Consider the following 26,991-nt stretch of genomic DNA (forward strand, 5'->3'; position numbering starts at 1 on the left):
GCAGGGGGCTGGGCATAGAGTATGAGGTGCGTGAAGGTGGAAAACAACCACGTCTTCTGAGTCCTTCATGTTACTTACATGCTACACATGTGAGCACCCCGCCCTCTGGGAGCCTTTCAGCACCTGCGTCTGTGTATAAAGCTCAGGCTCCATGGGGAACACTCAGCCCTCATATGGCAAACTGCAGATGTTTTTGATTTTCTTCTTTTCTTTCCTGTGATAAATGGAAGCAGGAGAAAAAGTGCCAGACAGGAAGCTTGCTTGTGCCTCAGTTTCTTTTGTTTGTCTGTTTTGTCTTTTTTAGGGCCGCACCTGTAGCATATGGAGGTTCCCAGGCTAGGGGTCCTTTTGGCTCTGTAGCTGCCAGCCTACACCACAGCCACAGCAACGCCATATCCGAGTCACATCTGTAACCTTCACTACAGCTCATGGCAATGCCAGATCCTTAACCCACTGAGTGAGGCCAGGGATCGAACCTGCGTCCTCATGGATGTTAGTTGGGTTCGTTAATCACTGAGCCACGACGGGAACTCTGTCCCTCAGTTTCAGGGCCCTTCTGTTCATTTAAAAATTTTAGCAATAAGGTTACATCAAGATCTACTAAGATTTCTGCCCATGCATTAGGCTTGTTTAGATGAAATCTGAATGTCATTACTTTTTTTAGTTTTAGAATACCAACAGCAGCAATTAGTATTCTGAACAGAGTTCTATTTGTCATACATCTGAATTTACTAGTACCTTATTTTGTAAAGTGGTGTGCTACTTCATTATAAATTCAAAGGTCTGACTTTAAATATTTATACAAGTAAATACACCATTGCGCCGAGGTGCTGAGGCATGCATCTGCATAGTGGTAGTTCTGTTGTTTATAAGCAGAAGAGAATGGCTTTCTTTTATAGCAGTACGATTCATGGCCTGATGATTAATTTTTCAACCCATGTATCTGTGATGAACTCTGATTTTGAAAAAGGAGTTTATAGTAGAGCAATTATTTTATATATTCTGCATCAGACAGTATTTCACTCCAAAATACAGAGATTTTCTTTTCTTTTAAACATTTTCTTACTGATATGTTTATTGCATTTTTGTTCTTCATTTCGAGGAAGCTCTGCTAGAGTTCTCTGTTTATATTTTTATGAATAGAATTAATAAAAGTGTAGCTGATCCCAAACCACAGCTGTCCAGGAAGTCACTTGGATGCTTTTCCTTTGCATTTCCTTTGCGTGCAGGCTGTTTGTGGCCTCCGAACTTAACTCAGTTCGAATCATAAGGGCTTGCTGGGGAGGAACCAGGAAGGGACCCAGTTGTCTGTTCAGGGTTCTTTCCATTCGCCCCTCGCGGCCAGTCCGTGACTGTCCCCAAATTACTGAGATGTGCTTCTCCTGCCAGACTTCTTAACACAGGTGCAGTTGACATGTAACATTCTGTCATGTCTGGTGTATGACGCAGTGACTCACTGTTCATAACCATGGCAAGACGAGCAGCACAGTAAACCTAGTTCACATCCATCGCTGTCACCACACACGGTTTCGTCTTGTAACAAGAACTGGTCAAATTTACTCTCTCGGCAACATTCACATGTGCGGCCCTGTGGTGTTAACCATGCTGGACCTTCCATCCCCGGGACTTCACTGATTTTATAACTGGAACTTTGTACTTTTGACTCCCATCCCCCTGTGGCTCACCTCACGCACCCCACCCCACCTACCCCTCCTGCCCTACCACAGCTCCCCCCACCCCCCCACTCTGGTAACCTCCAGTCTGTTCTCTGTGTGTCTCTCAGAATTTCCTCATAAGAGAGGAGAAGTTCAGTTGAGCTTTCAGATTTTTTCCTTCATGTGGAAACAGGTGTGACATGCCTAGAAGTAGTAAGGGCTCTTTGCTCTGACAGATATTTTTGGCCACACCTGTGGCATGTGAAAGTTCCCGGACCAGGGAGTTAAACCTGTGCCACAGCAGCGACCTGAGCCACAGCAATGACAATACTGAGTTCTCAACTGCTAGGCTACCAGGGAACTCCTGCCATGAAGAGTTTTAAAGAAGTTGTAATTCCAGGAGTTCTCATTGTGGCTCAATACTAACTAACCCGGCTGGTATCCATGAGGATGTGGGTTTGATCCCTGGCCTCGCTCAGTGGGTGAAGTATCCAGCATTGCCATGAGCTGCAGTGTCGGTCGCAGATGTGGCTCAGATCTGGCAATCCTGTGGCTGTGATGTAGGCCGGCAGCTACAGCTCTGATTTGACCCCTAGCCTGGGAACCTCCATGTGCTGCAGGTGCGGCCCTAAAAAGACAAAGAATAAGTAAATAAAATAAAGAAGTTGTGATTCCAACAACCTACCATTGATCCATCAATAGAGGGCAGCTTAAAAAATGCTTTGTGGCTGCTGTAGGCCAAAGGATTAGACAACAAAATAACTTGGGAGATGTGAAGAAACCTTTCAAGGTGTTTTCACACTTGGAGCCTTGCCGCTCTGCCCTGCTGCTGCCCTCTTCCTTCTCTGCCCCCAGCAGTAACTCTGGTCGATCCAGAAGGGCGAGTCCTCAGTGTGGTCGTTCTGTATGACTGTTTGACAGCTGCCTCCCACGGGATGTGGGAGAGAGGGGCCCTGGGGAAATCGGGGTCCAGCACAGGAGGTTGGGCAGAAGCTCTGAAGTTAGGCCATTTTCAGAATGAAGAGGGTCCTAGGAAAGTTTAACCTGAGAAGCACTCAAAGCTCTCCAGCCACATGCAAGGCAGAACGGGACAAGTGCGGTCGTGGAGTGTCGCTCAGGGGCCTATTGGTGAGTTTGCAGCAAAGGAATCCACAGCCATGTACACAGGGCTCTGGCCCTTCTAGTTGGGGGTCTTCCAGGTGTGAGGTGCTGTGCTGGTGCCGGTGCTTGAATCCCGGCGGGAACTGGCTCTTGAGGGGTGCTGGGCAGGGAGCTCTTCCTTCTAGGAACGCTAACCTTGCTCCCGAGGGTGGGCACCTGTGATCCTCATCCCGAGTAAAGGGACCCAGGAGCCATCCTGCTCAGCCCTTTCCCTTCTCAGGTCTCCTAGGCTCAGGGGCGAAACCTTAGAGTCCGCTCTCACTCTGAAGGCATCGGCCTTGTTAACCGTCACTGTGGGGATGTGGGTCTCAGCACCGGCTCTCGTCGTCTCTGCTGAGAGCGACACAAGTGCCCTCCTGCACACACATCCCCCCCCCCACACACACACACACAACCAGAGTGAGTGCGGCCACAGCCTGCAATATGTTATTAACACAGTCTGTCCCTTTCATTAGTTCATGCTAAAGAATCCAGTAGAAATCAAAGATTAACATGATTATCTATGGGCGTATGATTTTCTGTATATAATGCTGTGTGATTTGCATGTATGGTGCACCTTTACCTGGGCTAATGCTGGGAACACCAGGGACAGCCCTGGACTGGGTCCCTGCCTCTGTCATCTCTGATGTTCCCAGTAGCCCTGCTGGTAACATGTCATTCTACAGACAATTGGGAGCCGTGCTCAGGGCCCTAGAGCCAGTGTGCCCTGTGAATCTCTCTCAAACTTTGGCATTTAAGCCCTGAACTCCTTCAGTCCTGCCAGCCGGCTGCTTTTGTTTGGTAAGGGGTGCCTCTGTCGGGGTATCTGGACCAGTGAAACATCAGTTTGTACCTTAACAAAAGATGAGCTTTGCAAGGATGCTTTTGAGGGCGATGATGATCAAAGCCTAGAGAAGTGGGTGGCTTGCAAGGATTTCCCTGTTCAGATGCTCCCAGGGGTCGCCCCTTGTGAGGAGGGGGGGACCTGTACACCTGGGCGAGCCTGAGACCATGGCAGGTACCACAGAGCCAGAGCTGTGTTTCCCAGTAGCACCGGCCAGGATGGAAGTTGTTCTCGTCAGGGTTAAGGGAGAGTCTCCCTGTGAATTGCTCGCACCCCAAGTGAAATTTCCCATGATGGCACATGTATTTGTATTTAGCGAGTGAGTTTTAATTTTAGCAAATGATGCAGCTTATGCTAAATGTCCTAAAAACTCAGGCCCTGACACAGTGTCTGGCACCGTGGGCACTCATTTTGTCAACAAGTGAATAAAAAGGAGAGCATTACGGCATTTCCTTAAACGCTGTTGATTCAGGCCAGAAAGTGTCTCTTTCAGTCGTTCCCTCCACAGTGCTTTTCCCACCCCACGTGTCCATCCTGGCAAAACGCATCTTCTTAAGCTCCATGTGAAAAGGGCTCTCAGCTTTTATCTCAAGAGGATTAAGCCTCTAAGAATGTCCATTCAGCCTCTCGTTCTTTTGACACCAATTCTCTTGGTCAAGCTGTGTTGAAAGTGGTTGCCTGACTGTGCCATTTCTCACTGCTGCTCTTTGGCAAGCTGAGCTATTCCAGGTCACACTGAGGGACGTCCGTCTAGCAGCCGTGTGGGAGGTCAGAGCAGAGGTGAAGGTCCGCTTGGGGTTCTGGGCAGTGCTTCCCCAATATCATTGCTTGAGTTTTACATCCAATCCGGACAAGGCTGAAATCCATCCGCAAAGGCCCCACTGACACCCGTGACTTGCTTTACCCTGGAGAGGAAACCGCGGTGACTGCCTAGGGCCAGTGGCCTAACACTCCCACTTCTGAGACTTCACTAAGAATGTGCCTCACCCGATCTGTCCCAGTCAAGGCAGGATGTGCCCCCTAACCCATACAAAGCCCAGCGAGCCACTGTCTGCTGCTGGCTTGTCCCCAGGCCTGCCCACTTGGCCCTGTCTCTGTGGCGGTGGCCAGGCTCCTGGCGCTTCAGCCCTGGGGCCCGCTGCTCGCTCTAGCAGAGGACGCCACCCATGTTGCTGCAGCTCTTGGTGCCTGTTTAACATGGACACCAAAGAACGGAAGGCCCCTTTCTGAAGACCCCGTGCTAGGATGCATTCAAGGAAAGGCACTCAAAAGTGCCTGAGAAGTTTCCCTCCGAGGTCGCACAGCAGACTCCCATGGAGTTTTGAAACATGCCCACGCCCCAGCCGCACCTCTGACCCATTACCTCAGAACCTCTGAGCTCCAGGCATCCATCTCTTGTAACACCGGGCAGCCCCAGATTTGAGAACCGAGGGGCAGGGGCTCAGAGCCAAAAGAGGTCATTTAATGAAACACCTTTATTTTATGCAAGAGACTCAAGTGGAAGGCGGGGGTGGGGGGGTTATTTTGGTACAATCGGGGTCAGGTCGAAGTGCCATAGACTGTCTTCTCTCACAGAGTGGGTGCTGCCAGTCCAAAATCAGGGTGTCAGCGGGCCTTCTGGAGGCTCCGGGAGTAGCCTTCCCGGCCTGTTTCAGCCTCCGGGGCTCCTGGTTTGTGGCAGCACAGCTGCATGGTCCTCACTGCCCACCTTTTCCGTCTCCACCTTCCCTTGCCATCCCAGCGGGACCCCTCTGGATCTGGGGCCCGTGTAAACCCAGGATGATTGCATCTCAAGATCCTCTGCTGATTACTTCTGTAAAGATCCTCTTTGCAGAGAACGTCACATTCTGAGGTTCGGGGTGGACCTGAACTTTAGGGGGAAAACGCTAGTCAACCCACTGCAGGGGATGAGGAGGAGCTCTTCCTGTCTTACATTGTTAGTTTCTGGTTCATCTCACAGTGAGGACAATAGATGATAAGGATAACGTTATTGTTTTTATTTCCGACTCTTCTCATTTTGTAACTCATTGCATACAAATTGCTAAAAATATTGTTTTAGAATAACTATATTGGAGTTCCCATCATGGTTCAGCAGCTTAAGGACCCAAATCTCTGAGGATGCGGGTTCAGTCCCTGGTCTCGCTCACTGGGTTAAGGATCTGGCGTTGCCGCAAGCTGCAGCGTAGGTCACAGATGTGGCTCAGATTTGGTGTTGCTGTGGCTGTGGTGGCAGCTTGCAGCTCTGACTCGACCCCTAGCCTGGGAACTTCCATATGCAGCAGGTGTGGCCATAATTTAAAAAGAATAATTATTGTTATTATACCAATATAGCTTCCTGATCCAGGTTACTCAAAAGCTAATGTTTCCCTGACCTTGAGAGTTGAAAATTCATCTCCTACCACTGAGCAGTGTTACCAGGATGCTCTGTGGTTGTGAATTTACCTGTGAAGTAATATTAGCAAAACGATTTCAGTTCAGTTTTTGAACGTTCATTAAAGGTCACTTATAAGCCTGGTACTTATTTTCAGGAGTAATTGTTGAATTGCCCCTTAGAAATTCAGAATGTGATGTTAACACCAATTTTCTGAAGCAGCTCCAGGCCGTTCATCGGTATCAGGAGCTTTTCCCTTGTCTGTGCATCAGCCCACTCAATGCTGGACAGAGACAAACCTTGGCAAGAGGTTCCCAGGCCCAGGGCTGCTTGTGGAGCAGTAGTAACGGCAGAAAGGCTAGACAGGAAAAATGACTCTGGTTAAGGGTCCAGCCTGTGTATCTCACATTCACATAGACATGTGGCATTTTTTTTTTAAATAAATTTCCTAATTATAGGGAGTTTTCTTGTGGCTCAATGAGGTAAATATCTTGTGTTGTCACTGCAATGGCTCAGGTCACTGCTGTGGCACAGGTTTGATCTCTGGCCCAGGAACTTCCACATGCTTCAGGCACAACTAAAAAAAAAACCTTAAATATACATGAGTTTTCTGTATTTTCAAAATTGTGAAAGAAACCTTACCCTAACGTTCTCTTGCTTTAATTTGAGTAGATTATTGGACAAGCGCTTTCTGTGTTTTAATAATATTTATCTTTAAAATTAATTTTAAAAAGACAAAAAAAAAAAAGCCTCACGTCGTGGCACAGTGGTTAATGAATCCAACTAGGAACCATGAGGTTGCGGGTTTGATCCCTGGCCTTGCTCATTGGGTTAAGGATCTGGCGTTGCCGTGAGCTGTGGTGTGGGTCGCAGACGAGGCTCGGATCCTACGGTGCTGTGGCTCTGGTGTAGGCCGGTGGCTACAGCTCCGATTAGACCCCTAGCCTGGGACCCTCCATATGGAGCGGGAGCGGCTCAAGAAAAGGCAAAAAAAAAAAAAAAAAAAAAGAAAGAAAATAACAATAAAAATGAAAATAAAATAAATAAAATTAATTTTAGAATTACATCCCACAATTTTTGTTTTATTTTGCAAAAATGCCTAGTTTGCTGCATCAGCAACGCATTTAGCGCAGAATGAACAAAACATTGGCTTGGGTGCAGAAATACATAAAAAGTAACAACACTGGGGCATGTGTGGACAGAAAATATTTTTTGAATTTAAGTTTAGAATTTCTGCACACTTCATACAGGAATTGTAATTATCCTTCCTGACTCAGAGATGCCCAGTTCTTTGTCGGTTCAAGGTCATTTGTCTAGCTGTAGAGCTAGTATTGTTTGCCTCTCCTTTTGTTATTCCCTTTCTGGGCCCAACTCATCTTTTTTTCACTAGGGATTTCCGCGAAAGCCACCGCAGATCCTCTGCCTCAAGACACCCCTCCAGGGCTGGTGCACCACGTGTTTATCTGGCTCTTGTAATGGGTTGTTAAAAGCACTTGTTCATCAGATATTTTCTTTTTTCTTTTTATTTGTAGATTTAGAAGTATTTTAGCAGGTGTACATTTGCATATAAAAGAGAGTGGACGATAAGAAGTTGAGGCTTTTTCTTTCTCTCCTCAGCGTCATCTCTCTCCTGCCTCCCTTTATTCAGCACGTTCTCATTTTCTTTCTCTGTTCCCATTTTCTAGACACAAAATGTGTATCAAAAAGAAAAAAAAAAAAACAATCTCGGTCATCCTTCACCACTTTGCTGAAAGATAGGTGACTGGGTTTGGCCAGCTTTTGTAACAAAATAGGGAAAATATATTTATCTCATTGTGTCATCAGTCTGGAATCGATAGCCACGGTCGAGTTTAACCCCCAAAACCTTTGTCTTATTTTGTATTTTAAGCTGCAGTGTTTTCTACTTTTGAAACTAAATATAGACAGAGCCTAGGGTATATAATAAATAGAAGCCTTGACAGAGCAACCCAGAGCTGAAAGCTTGTGCGTGTATGTACGTTGTGTCTGTGTGCACCAGGGCATCTAATTGAAAATAATTGTGTTAGAAATGCTTGCTATATCTAATTCTTTGTACTACTCTATTTTTCTGAGAGTTTGGCATTACTAATGGGAGGAGGTATTTCTCTGGAGTCCTGAGTCACAGGCTGCAAAGTGAAGCCTTCAGGGGCCGGGACTTTGCAGACTCACGGTGTCTGTGCAGAGAAGATGCTGATGTCTCTCACCCTGGAAATAGACGGCCCTTGTCCCTCCCTCCTTTATCACAGGCCACCTGAAACCTCTTCATTTGTTCCTTTTGCTCCTGTGTCTGTTCACTCATTGACTTGATAACTATGAATTTGCAGGGCTTCACCGTGCAGTTTTAATTGCTTGATTCCTCCCTGTCTGTCCTCCTCCTTCCAGAAAAGCCTGGGCCTGAGTTGCCACAAACCTCAAGGCCGTAGCTTTGCATCCTGGCCAAGTCTCCTAGGGTATTTATTCCCGGGGAACATCTGAACTGTGTAAGCACCACCAGCAAAAAGTTAAACTCTTGCCTCCAAAGAGTCTGAGAGCCGGTGGGTTTGACACGCAGCTCCTGAGAAACCTCCAGACGTCTGTCACAGCCTCCCTTCACACTCTCGGCTCTTTCAGCGAGAAAGCGGCCCCTAACATCTAGCCTGTAGCCTTTGGCTGAAGTTTTTCGCTCGGTATCCTTGTGCCATTTTCAGTGAACACAGAAAAAATGTGCTCACTACCATTTAGTCTCATTGTGAGTACGTTCTGTTTGGCCTATGCGATATTTTAGCTTTTTTTTTTTTTTTTTTTTTTTTTTTTTAAGGCGGAAGTCTAGCAAGACTAGACCCACTTTGCTACCTGGCAGCAGTCGGCTGTGGCCAGAGAACAGCTGTCCCCTCCGGCCGGGTGAGCTCTCGGCTGGCGGCTCCAGGGCTCACTCCTCCTGCTGCTCCAGAGTGGCACATGTGTGATGGCTGCCTGGCCTCAGGTGTACACACAGGCCTGCCCTGTCCAGTCTGTTTGCTGCAGCATCTGTGTACTTGAACCCTTTTTTCCTTGTTTCTACACAGGCCATGTGGCCTTTAACCTTGCCTGATTTCTTTTTTTTTTTTAACCAAACCTCAATTTTGTTGTCCCTTTTTGGATCATCTCTCGGTCCTCTGTGTGTTGTTTTATGCAGCTCTTCTGATTAAAATAAGGGTGGATAAGGTTCTGAGTGTCTGCTCCATCCCTTCCGGCTATTTTGGGGCCTCTGGTCCTGCCTCAGTTAGTTTTACTCCTCCAAGTGAATGCACTTCATCCTTTCACCTTTTCACCTTCCCTCTGCCCTTAAACCATCCGAAGTAGGGGCAGGTGATGTGCCCGGCGGTCCTCAGCTGGACCCGTTTCATCAGGACCCCTGAGACCCGAGGCAGAGGGAGCGGTTGTGTCGCTCAAGCCATTCCTGGGACCCTTATTGTGTATTTTTCCCAATGGTCTTCCCCACTGGCCCTTGGAGCAGAGCTTAGGGGCTGTCAGTGGTCCCCTTTGACATGGACAGGCTTTGGTTTGATATAGTCCCGTTTGTCTTCATTTTGCTGACTGCACCTTTTGTGCTGTAGCCACTACCACATCCGTTGTCCTGAAGCTTTTCTCCTACGTTTACTTCTAGGAATTTAATAGTTTTGGGTCTTAGGTTTTAAGTCTTTAATCCTTCCTGAGTTGATTTTTGTGTGTGATGTAGGTAAGGAGCCAGCTTCATTCTTTTGCACGTGACTCTTCTGTTCTCTGTGCCTTTTTCTGACCTATAGAAACAAAAGCCTACCAGATGCTGAAGCAGTCCACCCTTCAGGACAGCGCCCGTCAGCATGAAGCCAAATCGCAGAAGGTGGCGGCCCCTGCCTCACAGCTGTTGGGTGAGCAGGGCAGACGGGCCATGTCTGGGAGGCCCCAGGCCGTGGCAGGGCTGGGTTCACAGAAGGGTGCTCCCGCTTCGAAGGTTTCTGGACTTGGTTTTGTAACAAGTTGTCATTGGGTCAGAATGAACCAGGACTTTTCCAGTCGTAAACAAACTAGAGCTGGGACGAGCAGTCCTCCCTCCAGGATGTGTGCTGGCGATGGCCCTACAGACCCTTGGATTCTGCCTGGCCTGTCGCCACAGGAGCCACCCCAAGCCCCTTCTCTTCGCACATCCTCCGGCTTCTGGAGCAGCAGTGGGTTGTGTCATCTGGGCTCTACTTCCTTGCCAGAAGGTTGGGGCATTGCGGGGTCCAATGAACATGGAAAGACTGAGGGAAAGCTCAGTTTTAAGCTTCAGTGTAATTCCTTCAATCTAGGGTTTTTGTTTTAATTGTAATTTCTTTAGCTTTCCTATGTATTATATTTTTAATATTTTTACCGGTTTTTACTTTATTACACTTTTTTAAAAGTATAAGTCACCTCAGCTTTCCTTTGTGAACATGCATGGATTAATATGGAAGGAAGTATGTACTTTAATGACTTTTCTATTTGTGTTATAAACCACAGGTTAGAATTCCACCTATCAGAAAGAACAGTGATTCCTTAACGTCCCGTAATTCCCAGTCCACATTCGGATTTCCAGCTGTCTCAAAGATGTCTTCATCAGACAGACACGTTTTTGAGGGAGATATTTATGGTACATCAGACTTGGTTGGTGGTCTTTGGAGAACTATTTCCTAGATACTGTTAGTGTTAGAATAGGTTGCTACAGAATTCAGTTATTTTGGTTGTTTTGAGATTTCAGTGAGCCACTGCAGCTTAAATGCCCGGCATAGTGCTTGGTAGAGAACAGCCCCCAGGGAGGGCTGGCCGCGTCAGGGATGGTGGTGATTAGAACTCCACAAGCACGAGACATTGTAGTTTGTTGAGGCATAATAGGCCCCTGCCCAATAGGAGTCTGCATCACTTTGGAAAGAGGCAGCCCTTGTGAGCCCTTCACTCTTTGCCTTTTATCACCTTCTGCACACTTGAGTCGCAGAATCAGAATCCAGAGGGATCTCAGAAAGTGTTTATCCCACCCCCTTATTTTACAAATTACCCAGGCGAGTAAAGCCTCTTTTGGAGCATATTTACATGGTTTGAAAGGTGACTCTACAGACCTGCTTTTGGTAGGTGTATTTTCAATAGTTAATTAGACACATTCAAAGGAGGAGTAAATTTTTTTTTTTTTTTTTTTTGGTCTTTTTAGGGCTGCACCCCCGGCACATGGAAGTTCCCAGGCTAGAGGTCTAATCAGAGCTGCAGCCACCAGCCTATACCACAGTCACGGCAACACAGGATCCAAGCCGCGTCTGCGACCTACACCACACCTCATGGCAACACCAGGTCCTTAACCCACTGAGCAAGGCCAGGGATCGAACCTAGGGATCAAACCCACATCTTCAAGGATGCTAGTCAGGTTCATCAACCGCTGAGTCATGATGGAACTCCAAAGGATGAGTAAGTTGACGTAGGTTCTAGTCCCACGGATATGTATCAAAAAGTATAGTACTAGCAATGTGCTAATAATTAGCATATCTATTTATTCATGTAAGTGATAGAACAGCGCAGCTTGTGTAGCCAATCAGCCCTATATTCAGCTCCCTTACTCCACACTCAGAATCACACCCGGTTCTCTGCCAGACTCTAGGCTTCCCAGCATTGGGATCTGAGTGCTGGCTGGTCTTGGAGTTAGATGGTGGCTCTGGAGTTTATCTTATGTTTGGTCATGCATCACTTTCTCATTTTTGCCCTCACCCTGACCCTAGGGACTTCTCTGAGCTCCCAAAAGAGGCAAGAAGTAGGCTGAGGGGGCCATGTGCCCAGTGTGGAAGTTCACACACCACTCCAGGCAGTGCTGGGGCGTGTCCCTGACCTCGGGACTATCCCAAGTCTAGCCACACACGAGGAGGCCCGGGTCAGCTCCTATGTCAGGTGATAGGTCTCTGGCTGTCACCTGTCTAAGGAAAGCCGCTTTGTTTTCATGCCTTCAAAGACTGGTCCTGTTAGGCAGGTGCAGACCTTCCTGGGGCTGAACGTGGACACATGGTTAAGGAACCGCTTTGCTGCTGAGTCCCATGCAGGCCCACAGGTCACAGGTTAGAAGGGTGTTAAATGCCTTTTGCAGAGGTGTCCTGCACCCTGTCTCCATGGTCTTGGGTGACTACCAGTTGAGAGTCAGACTTGGAGCAGAAATGTCCAAACTGAGGGTCACCCGGCAAGACAGGAGCATCAGGGGGACAGTCCGGTTCCCTCAGCTCCAGGAAAAGGGGGGGGATTGAGCATCTTCCCATCAGCCTTTTCAGGCAGGTTCAGGAGCAGCCTTGATGGTTTTCGTTGGGGATTCCTCTCTTCTGCAGGGTAGAAAAATGGAGGATTTATCAGAGGGTCCTGAAGGTGGGCGGGTGCCAGCTGTCATCAGGGGTGTCAGTTATCTCTAGCCCCGCTCCCCAGCCCCCACTACCCTGGTGGGCCGTCGCTGCCCGCGTGGCACAGCACGTGTGTTATCCAGGGCGTGGTGCACTCACACCAGACCATGTGCTCACACATGCATCTCGGCCACTGGAAACGGTGCTCTTGGAATGGTGTGACTTTGTCCTTGCTATGGCTTCTGTGTGAGCATCACAGGACACCCCTCCTCCCTGTTTCACCACCCTGCCACCCCTGCCCCGGAGCTTCCCCTGGTGACGTGTATCTCAGGTCCCAGGGTGGCCTCGGCCTCGCTGTGCGGCCACGCTCACACTTGTGCTCCTTACAGGTTTGAATGTTGGCAGCGGCACCTTCAAGACAAAGACAGCTCCCCAAATTGCTTCAGAAGCTAGTTTTTCATCCAGCGAAGGAAGTCCTTTGTCAAGGTAAAGTCGCGCTCGCCTGCCTCCCTGAATAGCGGCAAGAGATGAGAAATGTCGCTGGGCTGGGAATGAAACTCTGGCTGCAGCTTGTCATGTTGTGTGACTTGATGGAAGGTTATGTTTGGGGGTTTTGTTTCTCTGAGATGACAGTTGAAACCTTAGTCTACCTTTGAAAATATTTGCACCAGAGCCAAGCATTGTTTTGCAGCTGTTGTTTCCTTGGTTTAAGACTCAATTGACACCTCAGTGAACCACAAATTAGCGTCTACAGCTGCTCGCAGTAGGGCTGCTTAGAAACCGCACAATGGAGGGCGGTGGAGAGGGCAGGGAAAACGCAGGGCCTGAAAAGAAAGAAAGTGGCCCGTTTCTTCTTTAGGAGACGGCAGATATATATACAAGCACGGGCTGGGTATTTGTTTTTGTGTTCCTCTTTTTAACCAAGTGTTTGGGCTGGATTATTCCTTCCCTTTCTGATACTTTCTTGCTTGTTTTCCATCAAGACCAGAATTTATCTTTTCACGTGTGTTAAAACTGGAGCACTTCCTGTAAGTTTTGGGAGCAGTGCTGAGTCGTGTGCTAGATTTGTCATCAGCATAAGACCCTAATCGTGCAGTGGCATCTAGTCCCTTGGGAGGCATTTACGGATGGGAGTAACAGCCATCTGATGAATACCTGCCTTTTTGCTTTGGGCTAATTATTTGAAACAGCACAGGTTTGCTTTTGTAATAGCATTTTCCTTTAAAAGATGGCCTTTGGATGATGGCGTTACATTTGAATTAACTGGTTCCCCCCATGAAATTTTAAACAGGAATTTTACATTTCTGATGTTCCATAAGATTAAATTATTTGTCTAGAAATGTGGTCTTTTTACACTGAAAAAATATCATTTTCATTTATATTTTGAAAAACATTACAATATTTTTAGGACCTGGAATATATTTAAATGAGATTGATTTTCTGCAGCTAGGTTCTTGCTTTTAGAAACCTGATATGTTCAATTTTGGGGAATTGCTCATTTAATTTTTAGAAATTATTATCTTTAATACCTGAGTTTTCATCTATGTTTTTGAAGGAAGTGAAAGACAATGAATTATGGGACAGGAAGAGTGTTAAAGTATTCTGTTTTTCTGATTATACTTATAAACTCAAGTTCTGCATCTTCTAAAAGGAACTATGAAAGACAGTAAATTCTACAGGTAGCTTCCAGGATTTAATGTCACCATTTGGCCTAATACATCCCTTTAGTTTTTAAAGATAATGTTAGAAGTGTTCATTTTCTTTAGATTTTCAAGTCACTAAAAAAAACCAATTGTTCTTAAACTTTTTATATATGTTCTTTGAGTGATATTTAAGTACATTCAGAAAGCAGATTCCATAGAACATTTTCTCTTCAAATGTAAAGATGATCATTTAACATCTTACATCTATATTTCATTATAAAATCAAAGTTTTTTCCCCTTCAACTTGAGGCAGGGGCTTCTTATTATTACTGTTGTTTCTGCATGAAATTAACTTCCTAAATTACAAGTAATCCCATCATCCCCTTTAAGGGGGGAAAAAAAAAAGATGCCTTCAAGAAACCCTTGGTTCTCGACACTTGATAATGATCCAGTGATGAAAAGTTCTGGACATCAAGTGTGTGGGTTTGGTGCACTGTTTGTCACGGTTTGTTTCTCGTCCTGGGTTGGTGTTTATTCACTGTCCTGGGCTTTGGAGAGCCCTGGTTTGCTGCTTGTGCCTGGATTCCCTGAAATTTCTTAGAGGCTTACATTTAAGGATCCCACTTACTGCAGTCACTCCTCGTGCTTTATTGCTTTTACAAGTGGTCTCGAAACCCAGTACTTGAGAATAAACATAACAGTGCAGTGCTGCTGTAGCACTTTTAAAAATTCTTCTTTGCTCTATTTTGTCAGTGAGCTGATGAGCAACCTCAAAAAAAAAAAAAAAAAAAAAAAAAAGGACCCTGCTGGACCTTAAAAAAAAAAAAAAAATGGCTTCCTCTGATGTCCTAGAGACAATAATTATGATGTGCTAGTTAAGCCCAAACTACAGCTGAGGGATTTTACTTTAAAGCAGCGGCTTGGGCGCAAAAATGCATTTATAGCTCTTTGTCTGCACCTCATTATGTGTGGGCCTGATTCATTAAGTAATTGGTTTGCAGTTGTTTACATGAGTATTAAGGCCTTCCTTTCAGCCGCCTTTGAGAGATACATTGTGCAAATGTTGCCTGTGATGAATGCAGAATGAGGGCCAGAGGGTCCGTCCTATTGGCTAAACAGTGCACTCTGTTGAAAAGCCAGAGAAAGGGATTGGGTGCTGCTTTGCATAGCAATGACTTTCTTAATAAGCGTTACAGATTAATACACACAAGCTATAAAAGATGCAAAGAGATACTCTTAGCACATTTATCCATGCTCATTTCATTGTGATGGTGGTGGGGTCCCGGGGCTTTCATATTCCGTTTTCCAGAGCAGCGGCTTCAGTGCCTGAGCCGTAATAGAATCCGATGTTTATTGTATTATAAATCACGGGCAAGTAGGCAGATCGGCAACAGTTTATTATTAAAGATTCTTTCAGTGTAAATCTTTTTCTACCATTGTATTTGCTTCAGCAAAATCATTTTGTGGTTGAGTGGGGATGAAAGGCATAATGTACGAAGGAGTGAGTCCTAATAGGAAGCTGTTCTCCGAGTAAAGACCACTTGTCCCCTTTTGTTCAGGGGTGCATGCCAGAGCTTCCTCCTCCGCAAACATTGTCTCGCTCTGTCTTCCCCAGGAAGCCGTTTTCACTCTCCCGGATCCATTTATTCAATGGAGGGTGTATTTTAACCACCTGCCATGTAACTTCAGTTTACTGCTTGGATCCAGACAATGTTTTACCGGAAGAAAAGGATGTGTGCTTGCCACATAATTGCTTGGGGAAAAGGTAGCAGAAGTCACCCAGCCACTGCCCCCTGGCAGGGCCGCTGTGGGTGGCATTCTGTGCCAGTCCTGCAACCACAGGAGCGGCCAGAGGAGGGCGCCAGGTGGCAGCGCTGCTTGGGTGGGGCCGGTCTGCCTCCTCCCCAGGTCGCTGTTGCTCTTCCCCCACCCCACATCCTGTGAATAACACGAAGATCACAAGGATCCCCTGGTCCAGTGAAGTGAAAAGGAGGTTTTTCTTGCAGGTTTTTGAGGTTCCAGTATAAAAGCCCCCATCTCTGCCTCTGGCTTGGCCAATCCACAGCCTCCTTACATTCTGCCAAATTAGCAGCCTCCTGAGTATTCCACACATTTCTCTTCATAAACCCAACTACTTTGTTTTTCCTTCACAGAGCAGGAAAGAATTGTCTCTTGCTTGATTAGCTGAAGGGAAGGAAAGAAGTTGACCCCTTAAGAAATGGCATCTGCTGCAAGGACCCTAGTTGACCATTAGGGGGCGCTCATACTTTGTCAAATTGAAGCTACTCAGCCTCTGAACTTGAAGATTTGCGGGGATTTGTTGGCACACTCGTTGGGATTTTTAAAATTTATTTATTTACCTTTGCTTTGTATTTTTCAGAAACATGTATGTTTAGCGGAACATTCTAACATAAGATGCCATATGAGATATTTTAATGCTGGTTGTAGCTCGCAGTCAAATCCTTAAAAGTTACAAATTTCAGAGTCTAGAGACCCCATTTTCTTATACGTTAGTTATTCTCTTCAGGCTGTAAGACCCTAGAACTGCAGGAACCCTTCCTGCTGGGGGGCCTTCCTCATTCTACCCAGCACCTCTGGCCCTCAGAGTCTGCCAACTCACAGCCACAGTAACTTGGGTGTATTTGGTTTGTTTTTGGTTTTGTTTGCTTTTGATTTGTTTTGTGGCTGCACTCTTGGCATATGGAGGTTCCCAGGCTGGGGGTTGAACTGGAGTTACAGCTGCCGGCCTACACCACAGCTCACAGCAAAACCGGATCCTTAACTCACTGAACGAGGCCAGGGATTGAACTCACAACCTCATGGTTCCTAGTTGGATTCCTTTCCACTGCTCCATGACAGGAACTCCTTGGGTATGGTTGGTAATGAGCTGTGGATATTTTTTTCTTTCCAAACTATGATATTGACCATGCAGTTGAGAGTCGGTGTGTTACTAACATCGGGACAATACCATCTCTGAGGAGTTCCTGTGGCCTGTACCCCCCATGCCTGGACCTGCCTCCCTAGGACCCATGCTCACTGGCAGTCTAAAATTTAACCATCCATGTTTCCTACAGAGGAACTGGCCATCCAAGAGGCCCCTCCTGTGGCCCCAGGTCTATTTCTGTCCTCATCCATAGCTCAGGAATAGGAACCACTTTAAGGTGCCCTTCCCCCACTATGAGCCCTTCCCTGGAGTTGGAGGCTTTTCTCAGTCAGCAGTACTCCATGGCCATCAGACTTTCCGAGTGAGTGGTTATCCATATATGGTCCCTCTCTTCACTCGGGCATTTTTCTTCATAAGTCAGTTGCCTAGGTGTCTCCATCTTTGTAGGGCGTCAATACCCAAGCTGCAGGGACCCGGCATCCCACTGTGCCTTCTGCGGGAGCGTGTGGGAGCAGAGGGCCATGTGCACACTCGTTTTCAACTTGGGTTCCATCCCATCTGCAAGCATTCTGCACCCAGAACCTGCTCATACCTTAGTCACATCAGCTCTCTGTGGTTTCTTACCTGAAAATGGTCTGTTTTGAAATAGGACCTCCAGTCTGATTGTAAACTTCTAGGGGAAAAACACCAAGTTTGCTCTCACGAGTTGCCCATGACCAGGCCTGTGATCTTGGGCAGGCGGGCTCCTTGCTTTGCTGCCCAGGCATCACATGGCAGCCATACTTCCCGAATGGCTGGGCCCTGGGCCTGGCCCAGGCCTCTGCCTGGTTCTGTGCAGCCTGCAGGCTAAGAGAGGGTTTACATTTTTTAATGGTTGGGAAAAATCCGAAGAGTAAGAATGCTACATGACACCTGAAAGTAGACCCAGGGCCCCAGGAGGGGTCTCTCGGATGGAGGGTGGTGGCTGGGGGAGTCCACAGCTGGAGGGCCCAGCAGAATCTAGGCGTGAGATGCTGTTCAGGATTTAGTTCTTTTTCCAAGAGTTTTAAGCAAGGAGGCAAAGTGTTTTAAGAAAGCAAGCTCCCCCTTGCTGCCGAGTAGAAGAGGATCATAGCGGACAAGGTGGGTGTAGTGTCACCAATTGGGGGCTGTTAGAAAGGTCTAGGCAAGAGATGATGGTTTTGTTGACAGGTGGTATCAGTGTGAAGGCCAAGAGTGAGGACCTTGGAAAGTGCAGGAAGCAACTTGATGGGACCTAGAGGCTGCTTGGGTGTACATGGCAGAGGAGCGGCAAGGGGCTTGGCAGGGACTCTAGTTGGGGTGCCAGTGGCCAAGACAGGAGAAGGCCCGGTTTGGTAGAGGAGGTGAGTTCAGTTGTGGACAGGTGTGTTGGCCATCAGGCACTTTGGAGGCAGCCAAGTAGAGCTAGCATGTAAGCACTGAACTTATTTCTGGAGCTCAGAGCAGGAGCCGGGCTGTAAGGACCTGGCATGTGCTCTCCTACCTCGGTCCAGGCCTGGGAACCCTTTCCAGTTCTCACAGCAGAGTCCAGATGGTGCCTTGCTTCCTCCAGGATCCTGCAGCTACTTTACAACCCACCCCACCACCCTCCTGTGCACTCATACCTCCTTCCTGTGTACTCCTGCCATCTGCCCCCCCACACACACACACCCTGAGGCTCTTGTTGTTTGGACGTCAGCTGGCAAATTGGTCTCTCTCTACATCCTTCCACATCATTATGTCTGCCTCCCCTACCCTGCTCAGCACTGAGCCTGATGTCCTTAGGAAGTGGGAAGTGGGTAGATAGTAGACACAACCCACAGTTGTGGTGCATGCACACACTTACAGAAGGTGGACTCTTTCAGGCTCACACTGTCGTCGCCCACCTGACTGGCAGCCTCACTGACTCAGTAATGGCCATGGGGCTGTCTGCTCTTCATGGAGAAATGGCCAAAGGCCATCAAATAAAGAGACAGGCACCAAGAAAAGCTGAAAGTGTTTCCTCTAAGATGAGGAACAAGACAGGATGCCCACTCTTGTCACTTTTATTCAACATAGTATTGGAAGTCCTAGCCACAGCCATCAGACAAAAAAAAGAAATAAAAGGAATCCAAATTGGAAAGGAAGAAGTAAAACTGTTACTGTTTGCAGACGACATGATACTATACATAGAAAATCCTGAAGACAGCACTAGAAAACTACAAGAGCTCATTAATTAATTTGGTAAAGTTGAAGAATACAACATGAATATACAGAAATCTGTTATATTTCTATACACTAACAATAAACTATCAGAAAGAAATTAAGGAAACATTCCCATTTACCATTGCATCAAAAATTATAAAATACCAGAGTTCCCATCATGGCTCAACAGTTAACGAATCCAACTAGGAACCGTGAGGTTGCAGGTTCGATCCCTAACCTTGCTCAGTGGGTTAAGGATCTGGCGTTGCCGTGAGCTGTGGTGTAGGTCACAGACATGGCTTGGACCCTGCACTGCTGTGGCTGTGGTGTAGGCCAGCAGCTACAGCTCCAATTAGACCCCTAGCCTGGGAATCTCCATATGCCTTGGGTGTGGCCCTAGAAAAGACAAAAAAAAAAATTATAAAATACCTAGGAATAAACTTACCTAAGGATGTAAAATACTCTGGAAACTACAAGACACTGGGTGTAGGAAATTGAAGATAATACAGACAGATGGAAGGATATACTGTATTCAAAGATTGGAAGAATTAGTATTATTAAAGTGACCAAGGCCATCTATAGATTCAGTGCAATCCCTATCAAAATACCACTTTTCACAGAACTAGAACAAATAATTTTGAAGTTTGTGTGGAAACACATGAGACACTGAATAGCCAAAACAATCTTGAGCGAGAACAGAGCTGGAGGAATCACGCTGTCTGACTACAAAGCTGCAGTCATCAAAACAGCATGGTCCTGGCACAGAAACAGACACATAGATCAACAGAACCGAGTAGAAAGCCCAAAAGGAAACCCATACATTTATGGTCAATCAGTCTACAACAAAGGGAGCAAGAATATAATGGAGAAAAGACAGTCTCTTCAATAGGTGGTGCTGGGAAAGCTGGACAGCTACATGTAAAAGAATGAAACTAGAATATTCTCTGACAGCATGTACAAAAATAAACTCAAAAAAGGGAGTTTTCTTGCAGCACAATGGGTTAAGAACCTGGCATTGTTACTGCAGCAGCTTGGGTTGCTGCTGTGGTGCAGTTTTGACCCCTGGCCCAGGAACTTCCATATGCTACAGGTGCAGCAAAAAAAAACCCAAAAAACAAAAACCTCAAAATGGATTAAAGATCTAAAGGTGAGACTGGATACTATAAAACTCCTAGAGGGAAAACAGGCAGAATACTCTTTGGCATAAATTATAGCAATTTTTTTTTTTATCTGTCTCCTAAAGCAAAGGAAATAAAAGCAAAAATAAACAGATGGGACCTAATTAGACTTAAAAGATTTTGTACACAGGAAACCATTGACAAAACAAAAGACAGCCTACTTAATGGGAGAAGATATTTGATAATGCAATATCTGATAAAGGGTTAATATCCAAAATATATAAACAGCTCATATATAAACAACTCATTGTCAAACAAACAAACATGATTATAAAAATGGCCAGAAGACCTGAATAGACATTTTTTCCAAAGAAGACATACAGATGGCCCATGAAAAGATACTCAACATCACTAATCATCATAGAAACGCAAATTAAAACCTCAGTGAGATATTATTTCACACCTGTCAGAATGGCCATCATCCAAAAAAAAAAACATAATAAATGTTGGTGAGGATATGGAGAAAGGGGAACCTTCATACACTGTTGGTGGAATGTAAATTGGTGCAGCCACTGTGGAAAACAGTATGGAGTTTTCTCAACAGACTAAAAATAGAACTGTCATATGACCCAGAAATTCTGCTGCTGGATATATATCTGAAAAAGAAAAAAGAAAACGCTAATTTGAAAAGATACCTGCACCCCAGTATTCATAGCAGCATTATTTATAACAGCCAAGATATGGAAGCAACCCCAGTGTTTCTCTTTTTTCAACAGGTGAATGGATTAAAGAAGGGGTGTGTGTGTGTGTGTGTACACAGTGGAATACTACTCAGTCATTAAAAAAGAATGAAATTTTGTCATTTGCAACAACATGGATGGACTTCAAGGGTATTGTCCTAAGTGAAATAAGTCGGAGAAAAACAAATACTGTATGATGTCACTTACATGTGGAATCTAAAAAAAACATAATGAACTAATGAATAAAATAAAAAAGAAACAGGAGTTCCCGTCGTGGCGCAGTGGTTGACGAATCCGACTAGGAACCATGAGGTTGCGGGTTCGGTCCCTGCCCTTGCTCAGTGGGTTGACGATCAGGCGTTGCCGTGAGCTGTGGTGTAGGTTGCAGACGCGGCTCGGATCCCGCGTTGCTGTGGCTCTGGCGTAGGCCGGTGGCTACAGCTCCGATTCAACCCCTAGCCTGGGAACCTCCATATGCCGCGGGAGTGGCCCAAGAAATAGCAACAACAACAACAACAAAAGACAAAAGACAAAAAAAAAAAAAAAGAAACAGACTCAGAGATATAGAGAACAAACTAGTGGTTACCAGTGGCAAGGTGGTGGGGGGGGGTGCGGATAGTGGTTGGTGATTAAGAACTAGAAACTGTTACGTAAAAAATAAGCCATAAGAATATATTACACAGCACAGGGAATATTGCCAATATTTTATAATAACTATAAATGGAACATAACCTTTAAAAACTCTGCAGCACACTATGTTGTATACCTATAACTTACATTGTACATCAAGTCTACCTCAATTTTAAAAAAAGAAACAGGCACCAAGTTTAAAGGGAGCACTGACACATGTTGAGCCTAGAAAACTGTACCTTCACGGAGCTGGTTGTGCTGTGGAAAAAAAATGTACATTATGGTGACTGCGACAAAAGGCAGATTTCCAAGCTGTAGGTTAATCAGCCTTGACCCAGAGGGACGGAGTTCCCAGGGTTTCCTGCGTCCAGAGGACTAGGGTCCCACCGAGGGAGCAACAGCGATGGTTCACATTCACATCTCTCCCCGGCGCTCCTCCCACAGGGGGGCTGGCTCTGCCTGAACCCAGCCCTCTGCAGGTATCAGTTTGAGCGAGCGCTTTGACAGAACCACGCAGAAGCATCAAAATGTCAAGCCGGACACATAGACCATTTAGTACGAGCTGTAAAGAATTTCAGTGTACGGTGTTCCCGTCATGGCGCAGTGGTTAACGAATCCAGCTAGGAACCACGAGGTTGCGGGTTTGGTCCCTGCCCTTGCTCAGTGGGCTAGGGATCCAGCGTTGCTGTGAGCTGTGGTGTAGGTTGCAGAGGCGTCTCGGATCCCGTGTTGCTGTGGCTCTGGCGTAGGCTGGCGGCTATAGCTCTGAATAGACCCCTAGCCTGGGAACCGCCATATGCCGCGGGAGCAGCCCTAGAAAAGGCAAAAAGACAAAAAAAAAAAAAAAAAAGAATTTCAGTGTAATAAACATGACTGGTCCTTCCCTGGGGGGACTTTCATGTGCATTACAGCTGCCAGAGCTCCGGAGAAGTTGCCCTGAGGTGGGCCCGCCTCCCGCAGGGCCAGCTGCTCCTCCCAGTGGCTTAGCAAGCTGGTCACCAGGTGGTAGAGGCCAGGACTAGACCACTCACATTTTCATGTGTGTGACACATGGAAACAAACAGGTGTCCAAGCTGCTTGCATTCGTCTCTACCAAGAGTTAGTATCCTGAATTAAGGGAACTGAGAGTGCATTTTGAACTCTGTCAAACAGTTGAGTGAGTATTGGTGTCGTGGGCTTGATGGGGTTAGGTACTTTAACCTCCTAGCTGACAATGTCCTCTTACCTTGGATCCTCTGCTTCAGCTTGGCTGCAGGCGCCCCGCTGCCCACGCCACCACTCTGCTCCCCAGAGTCCTGCCTCCTGCTCTGGCAGACCCCCCAGCTGGAGCCCAGCTCTTGAGCCAGGGGTCAGCCTGTCCCTGAAGAGCCAACAATGTGCTTGGGACCCTTCCACCAAAGCATCAGCAGATGGCTCAGGCCATGGTTATGGTGGCCTTTGCGCTTTTGGCTTTCTTTTTTTTTTTTTTTTTTAAGGACCACACCTGCAGCATATGGAAGTTCTGAATCGGAGCTGCAGCGCTCAGCCTACACCACAGCTACAGCAACACCAGATCTGAGCTGCATTTGTGAAACTGCACTGCTGCTCATGGCAATGCTGGATCCTTAACCCACTGAGCAAGGCCAGGGGTTGAACACCCATCCTCACAGAGACTATGCTGGGTTTTGTGGGGGTTTTTTGTCTTTTTTTTTTTTTTTTTTGCTATTTATTGGGCCGCTCCCGCTGCATATGGAGGTTCCCAGGCTAGGGGTTGAATCGGAGCCGCAGCCACTGGCCTACGCCAGAGCCCAGAGCCGCAGCAACACTGGATCCGAGCCGTGTCTGCAACCTACACCACAGCTCACGGCAACGCCAGATCGTTAACCCACTGAGCAAGGGCAGGGACCGAACCCGCAACCTCATGGTTCCTAGTCGGATTCGTTAACCACTGCGCCACGACGGGAACTCCTATGCTGGATTCTTAACCCACTGAGCCACAACAGGAACTCCTGCTTTTTGCTTTTAAAATGAATGAATGGAATGAATGTAAAACCCTTGGCCTCTCAGTGATTAACATGAGCTCATGGTAAAAAGGTTAGTCTGATCACCCTTCTTTTTTTTTTCTTTTTCCCAGAACTTAAGTTATTTCTTTGTTTTACAGGCATGAAAACAAAAAGAACCTAACTACCAATTTAAAGTCTAAAGGTAAGAGAGAGAGCCGGAGACCAGATTCTCATTTTGTGTTTTAACTAAAAGGATGCTTTGTGATCTCTGTTGTCATCCACACCCTTGTGGGAGCAAAGCCTGCCTGTGGTCACCCTGGGTTGGGGGGAGCAGGGCCACCTCTCAGTGCTTGTCTCCAGCAGCAGGGCCGGGTCTGTAGGCCACAGTGTGTGCAGGCGTAGCATTGTAATGTGCAAGTGTGAATCTGCAGGGGATCCTGGCCTCTTCCTCTCATGTATTCCCTACAAAATGTTTCTTGCTTCTGTCCCCATCTTCACTTTTCCTGCCCACCCTTCCCCACTCCCGCCTGCCCTCCACCTGGAGGCCTCCGGCCTCTACATCCTCATTTAGGTTCTGCCTGCAGGGGAGGCATCACGTTGCCCCCACCGCCTACAGGGCTGTCATCTGGCCGTGCCTGCTCCAGCCCCGATCCCGGGGTCTCGTCCCCATGGGTCCAGCTTTCTCTGTGCTCAGCACTGTACTGCTGCCTTTGCTCATGCCTTTCCTTCTCTGACATTCCTCTCCCTTTTCCTCTGCCCAGGAGCTCCTGTGTTTCCATCAATGCCCTCCTGCCACACCAGCACTGTGTCCCTTGCGAGTTTGAGTTCCCTCCACTCCTGTCTCTTAAACCCCATTCCCAGCTGAGAGTGTGGGTCTGAGTCACATGACCCGGGAGTGCTCCTGGCCTGACCACCCACTGCCCCTGTGATTGTGGCCGGTGACAACCTCTCTGCTTGGGTTTGCTCATTGAAACAGAGACATTACTACTCACCTTTCCAGGTTGGTGCTAGGATCAGATAGGGTCCTACATAACAAGTCATCTCAGGAGTTCCCATTGTGGCTCAGCGGGTTAAGAACCCAACTACTATCCATGAAGCTGTGAGTTTGATCCCCGGCCTCTCTCCGTGGGTGAAGGATCTAGCATTGCAGAGAGACGCACCATCTGTGCAGTGCTGGCCTGCGTCCTTGTGCCTGGTCAGGTGCACCCTCAGGTCCCTATTAGGCTTTCGTAGACCAGGGCAGATTCAGCCTATTAGTCAGAGCTCAGAGATGTTGAGCAGCTGTCTGGTTTTCTCTTCCAGCCTTTTGGGGTGAGTCCGATGACAGTAACTCAGACATCGAAGCTGCTTTGCGTCCCAGAAACCATAACACATCCACTGATGATTTTGATGATTTTTATGACTTATAAACTGTAACATCTATTGGAAATAAAGTGTTTAAGCAAACTCTAAAACCCTGTGTTCAGATGTGATGTTCAAAATCAATGTGTCCTCTTAAATTTATTAATTGTTTAATACGAAAACTTGGGATCATAGTGTTATTCCAGTGAATTTCATGACATAAATAGGAACTAGCATATTCCTTTTTCAGTGTTATCAAAAAGCAAAGTGATGAATACAATGCCCATCAAAATCCATTTGGTTTCTTTATAGAAATTGACAAGCTGATTCTAAAACTCATGTGGGGGATCCAGCATTGTCACAGCTCTGGCACGGGTTCAGTTCCTGGTCTGGGAACTTCTGCATGTGTGGGCGCAGCCAAAAATAAATGAAATAAAATTCATTTGGAAATTCAAGGGACTCAGAATGGCCAAAACCATCTTGGAAAAGTTGGAGGACTCACATTTTCCAATTTTTAAATTTACTAAAATGCTGCAGTGTCTAAGACAGTGTGGTACTGCGTGAAATATTGATTTATATATAATCTAGAATTGATAATCCAGAAGTAAACTCTTAAATTTATGGTCAACTAGATTTCAGTAATGGTGCCAAGACCAGTGAGAAAAGAATGATATTTTCAACAAATGATGCTGGAACAACAGGAAGGACAGCCTCACGCAAAAGAATTAAGTTGGGGAGTTCCCTGGTGGCTTACCTGGTTGAGGATCTGGCACTGTTGCCGCTGTGGCACGGGTCTGGTCCCTGGCCCTGGAACTGCGGCATGCCTTAGGCGTAGCCAAAAAAACACAAAAGAGTGAAGTTGGATCCCTTCCTCCCACTGTGCGCAAGCAGCAACTCAAAATGGATCAAGGACCTCAGTGTAAGAGCTGAACCATCAAACTCTTAGAAAACCTAGGGGTGAATCCTTGTGACCTCGCAATAAGCATAGTTTCTTAGATGAGACACCAGAAGCACTAACAGCAGAGAAGAACACTGTCAGGATCACAAAAAGGAAGGAAGGAAATTGTCACAGAGAAGACAAGAGACGTGACGACCCAGTGAGATGTGGGACCCTGGGTGGGGTCCTTGGACAAAACAGGACATGGATGGAAAATGTGGTGGAATCCAAATAAAGTCTTGAGTTGATGATAACATCCAGTGTTGGTTTCGTAGTTTTGACAGATGCACAGAAGAAATGTGAGGTGAGAGGAATGTACCTTCAGGGGAATCTGAAACTGGGTAAAAGGTACACAAGAACTCTCTGTATCATCTTTGCAACTTCCTTGTAAATCCAGAATTATTCCACACACACAGAAGCCCAGCAGTCAACATTACTGACTTTTGGGGGACACACCCTTCCTGATTGTTTCTATGCATATCAACCTTTTAAGATTCTTAGGGAGTCCCTCCTGCGGTATAGCAGGTTAAGGATCTGGCATTGCCACAGCTCGTATTTGATCCCCTGTCCTGGAAACACATATGCCTTGGGTGCGGCCAGGAAAAAAAAAAAAAAAAAAACTTAAACATTTTTAAATTTAAATCTTACCAAGTGTAAACAATTTATACCCACTAAGAAAACAAAACAAGTCCTTCAGCCAGGATGCTGACTAGATGTTGCCAGTGATGCTGACGGAGTGTACAGAGTCCTGCCTCTGAACACCTAACTGGAGCTGATGTGCCGTGTGCGCTGATGGTCCAGAAGGAAGCGTGGGTGGGTGCTGGCCCTCACCACTGCTAACCTGCCTTGGCATAGCCAGTAGTGTCAGCAGGCCTGGAGCCCAAGACTGTTAGCAAGCAAAGTTTTCAGCTAAAATTTAAGGCTTTTTTTTTTTTTTCTTTTCAGTGACTTTCTGTTTATCTCCAGTGACCCTGGTTTAAAATGTAAAGACATGATAGAAAGTTTCCTTTTTAAATACATTTTCAAGAAAAGAAGAGAATTGACTTTTAACATATATGAAGAAAATGATAGTGCGAGTGACAGACAGGAAGGCAAGACTGGGTGGATGGAGCCGGGAGGTCTGCTCTGCTCACCACACAACTCCCTGACCTACTGTAGGGTCCCCCAGGGTTAAGCTCATTGCG

General features: G+C 46.6%; 1 protein-coding gene across 25 annotated transcripts in view; it reads left to right on the forward strand.

Moving 5' to 3' along the window:
* Window positions 1–24,983, forward strand: part of KIZ (kizuna centrosomal protein) — a 107,312-nt gene extending 82,329 nt beyond the window's left edge. For 8 of the 25 annotated variants that reach the window (XR_014832925.1, XR_014832926.1, XR_014832927.1 and 5 more), the window contains 4 exons: window positions 9,793–9,897; window positions 12,738–12,834; window positions 23,688–23,731; window positions 24,832–24,983. Coding sequence is in view for 16 of the 25 variants with exons in the window: in XM_085004618.1 (XP_084860744.1) it covers window positions 9,793–9,897; window positions 12,738–12,834; window positions 23,688–23,731; window positions 24,832–24,938 (353 nt within the window). In the remaining 9 variants the exon portion in view is untranslated. Of the gene's footprint in view, window positions 1–304; window positions 1,172–9,792; window positions 10,524–12,737; window positions 12,835–23,687; window positions 23,732–24,290 lie in introns of those variants that run through there. The other 17 variants (XR_014832929.1, XR_014832930.1, XM_085004613.1 and 14 more) reach the window with 8 other exon arrangements.
* The last annotated feature ends 2,008 nt before the right edge of the window (window positions 24,984–26,991 follow it).

This window comes from Sus scrofa, chromosome 17, assembly GCF_054392235.1.
Source record: "Sus scrofa isolate SSC_HxYL_T2T_F1_AM1 chromosome 17, Sscrofa_HxYL_maternal_Yorkshire_Landrace_v2.0, whole genome shotgun sequence".
In the NCBI taxonomy this organism is placed as follows: Eukaryota; Metazoa; Chordata; class Mammalia; order Artiodactyla; family Suidae; genus Sus; species Sus scrofa.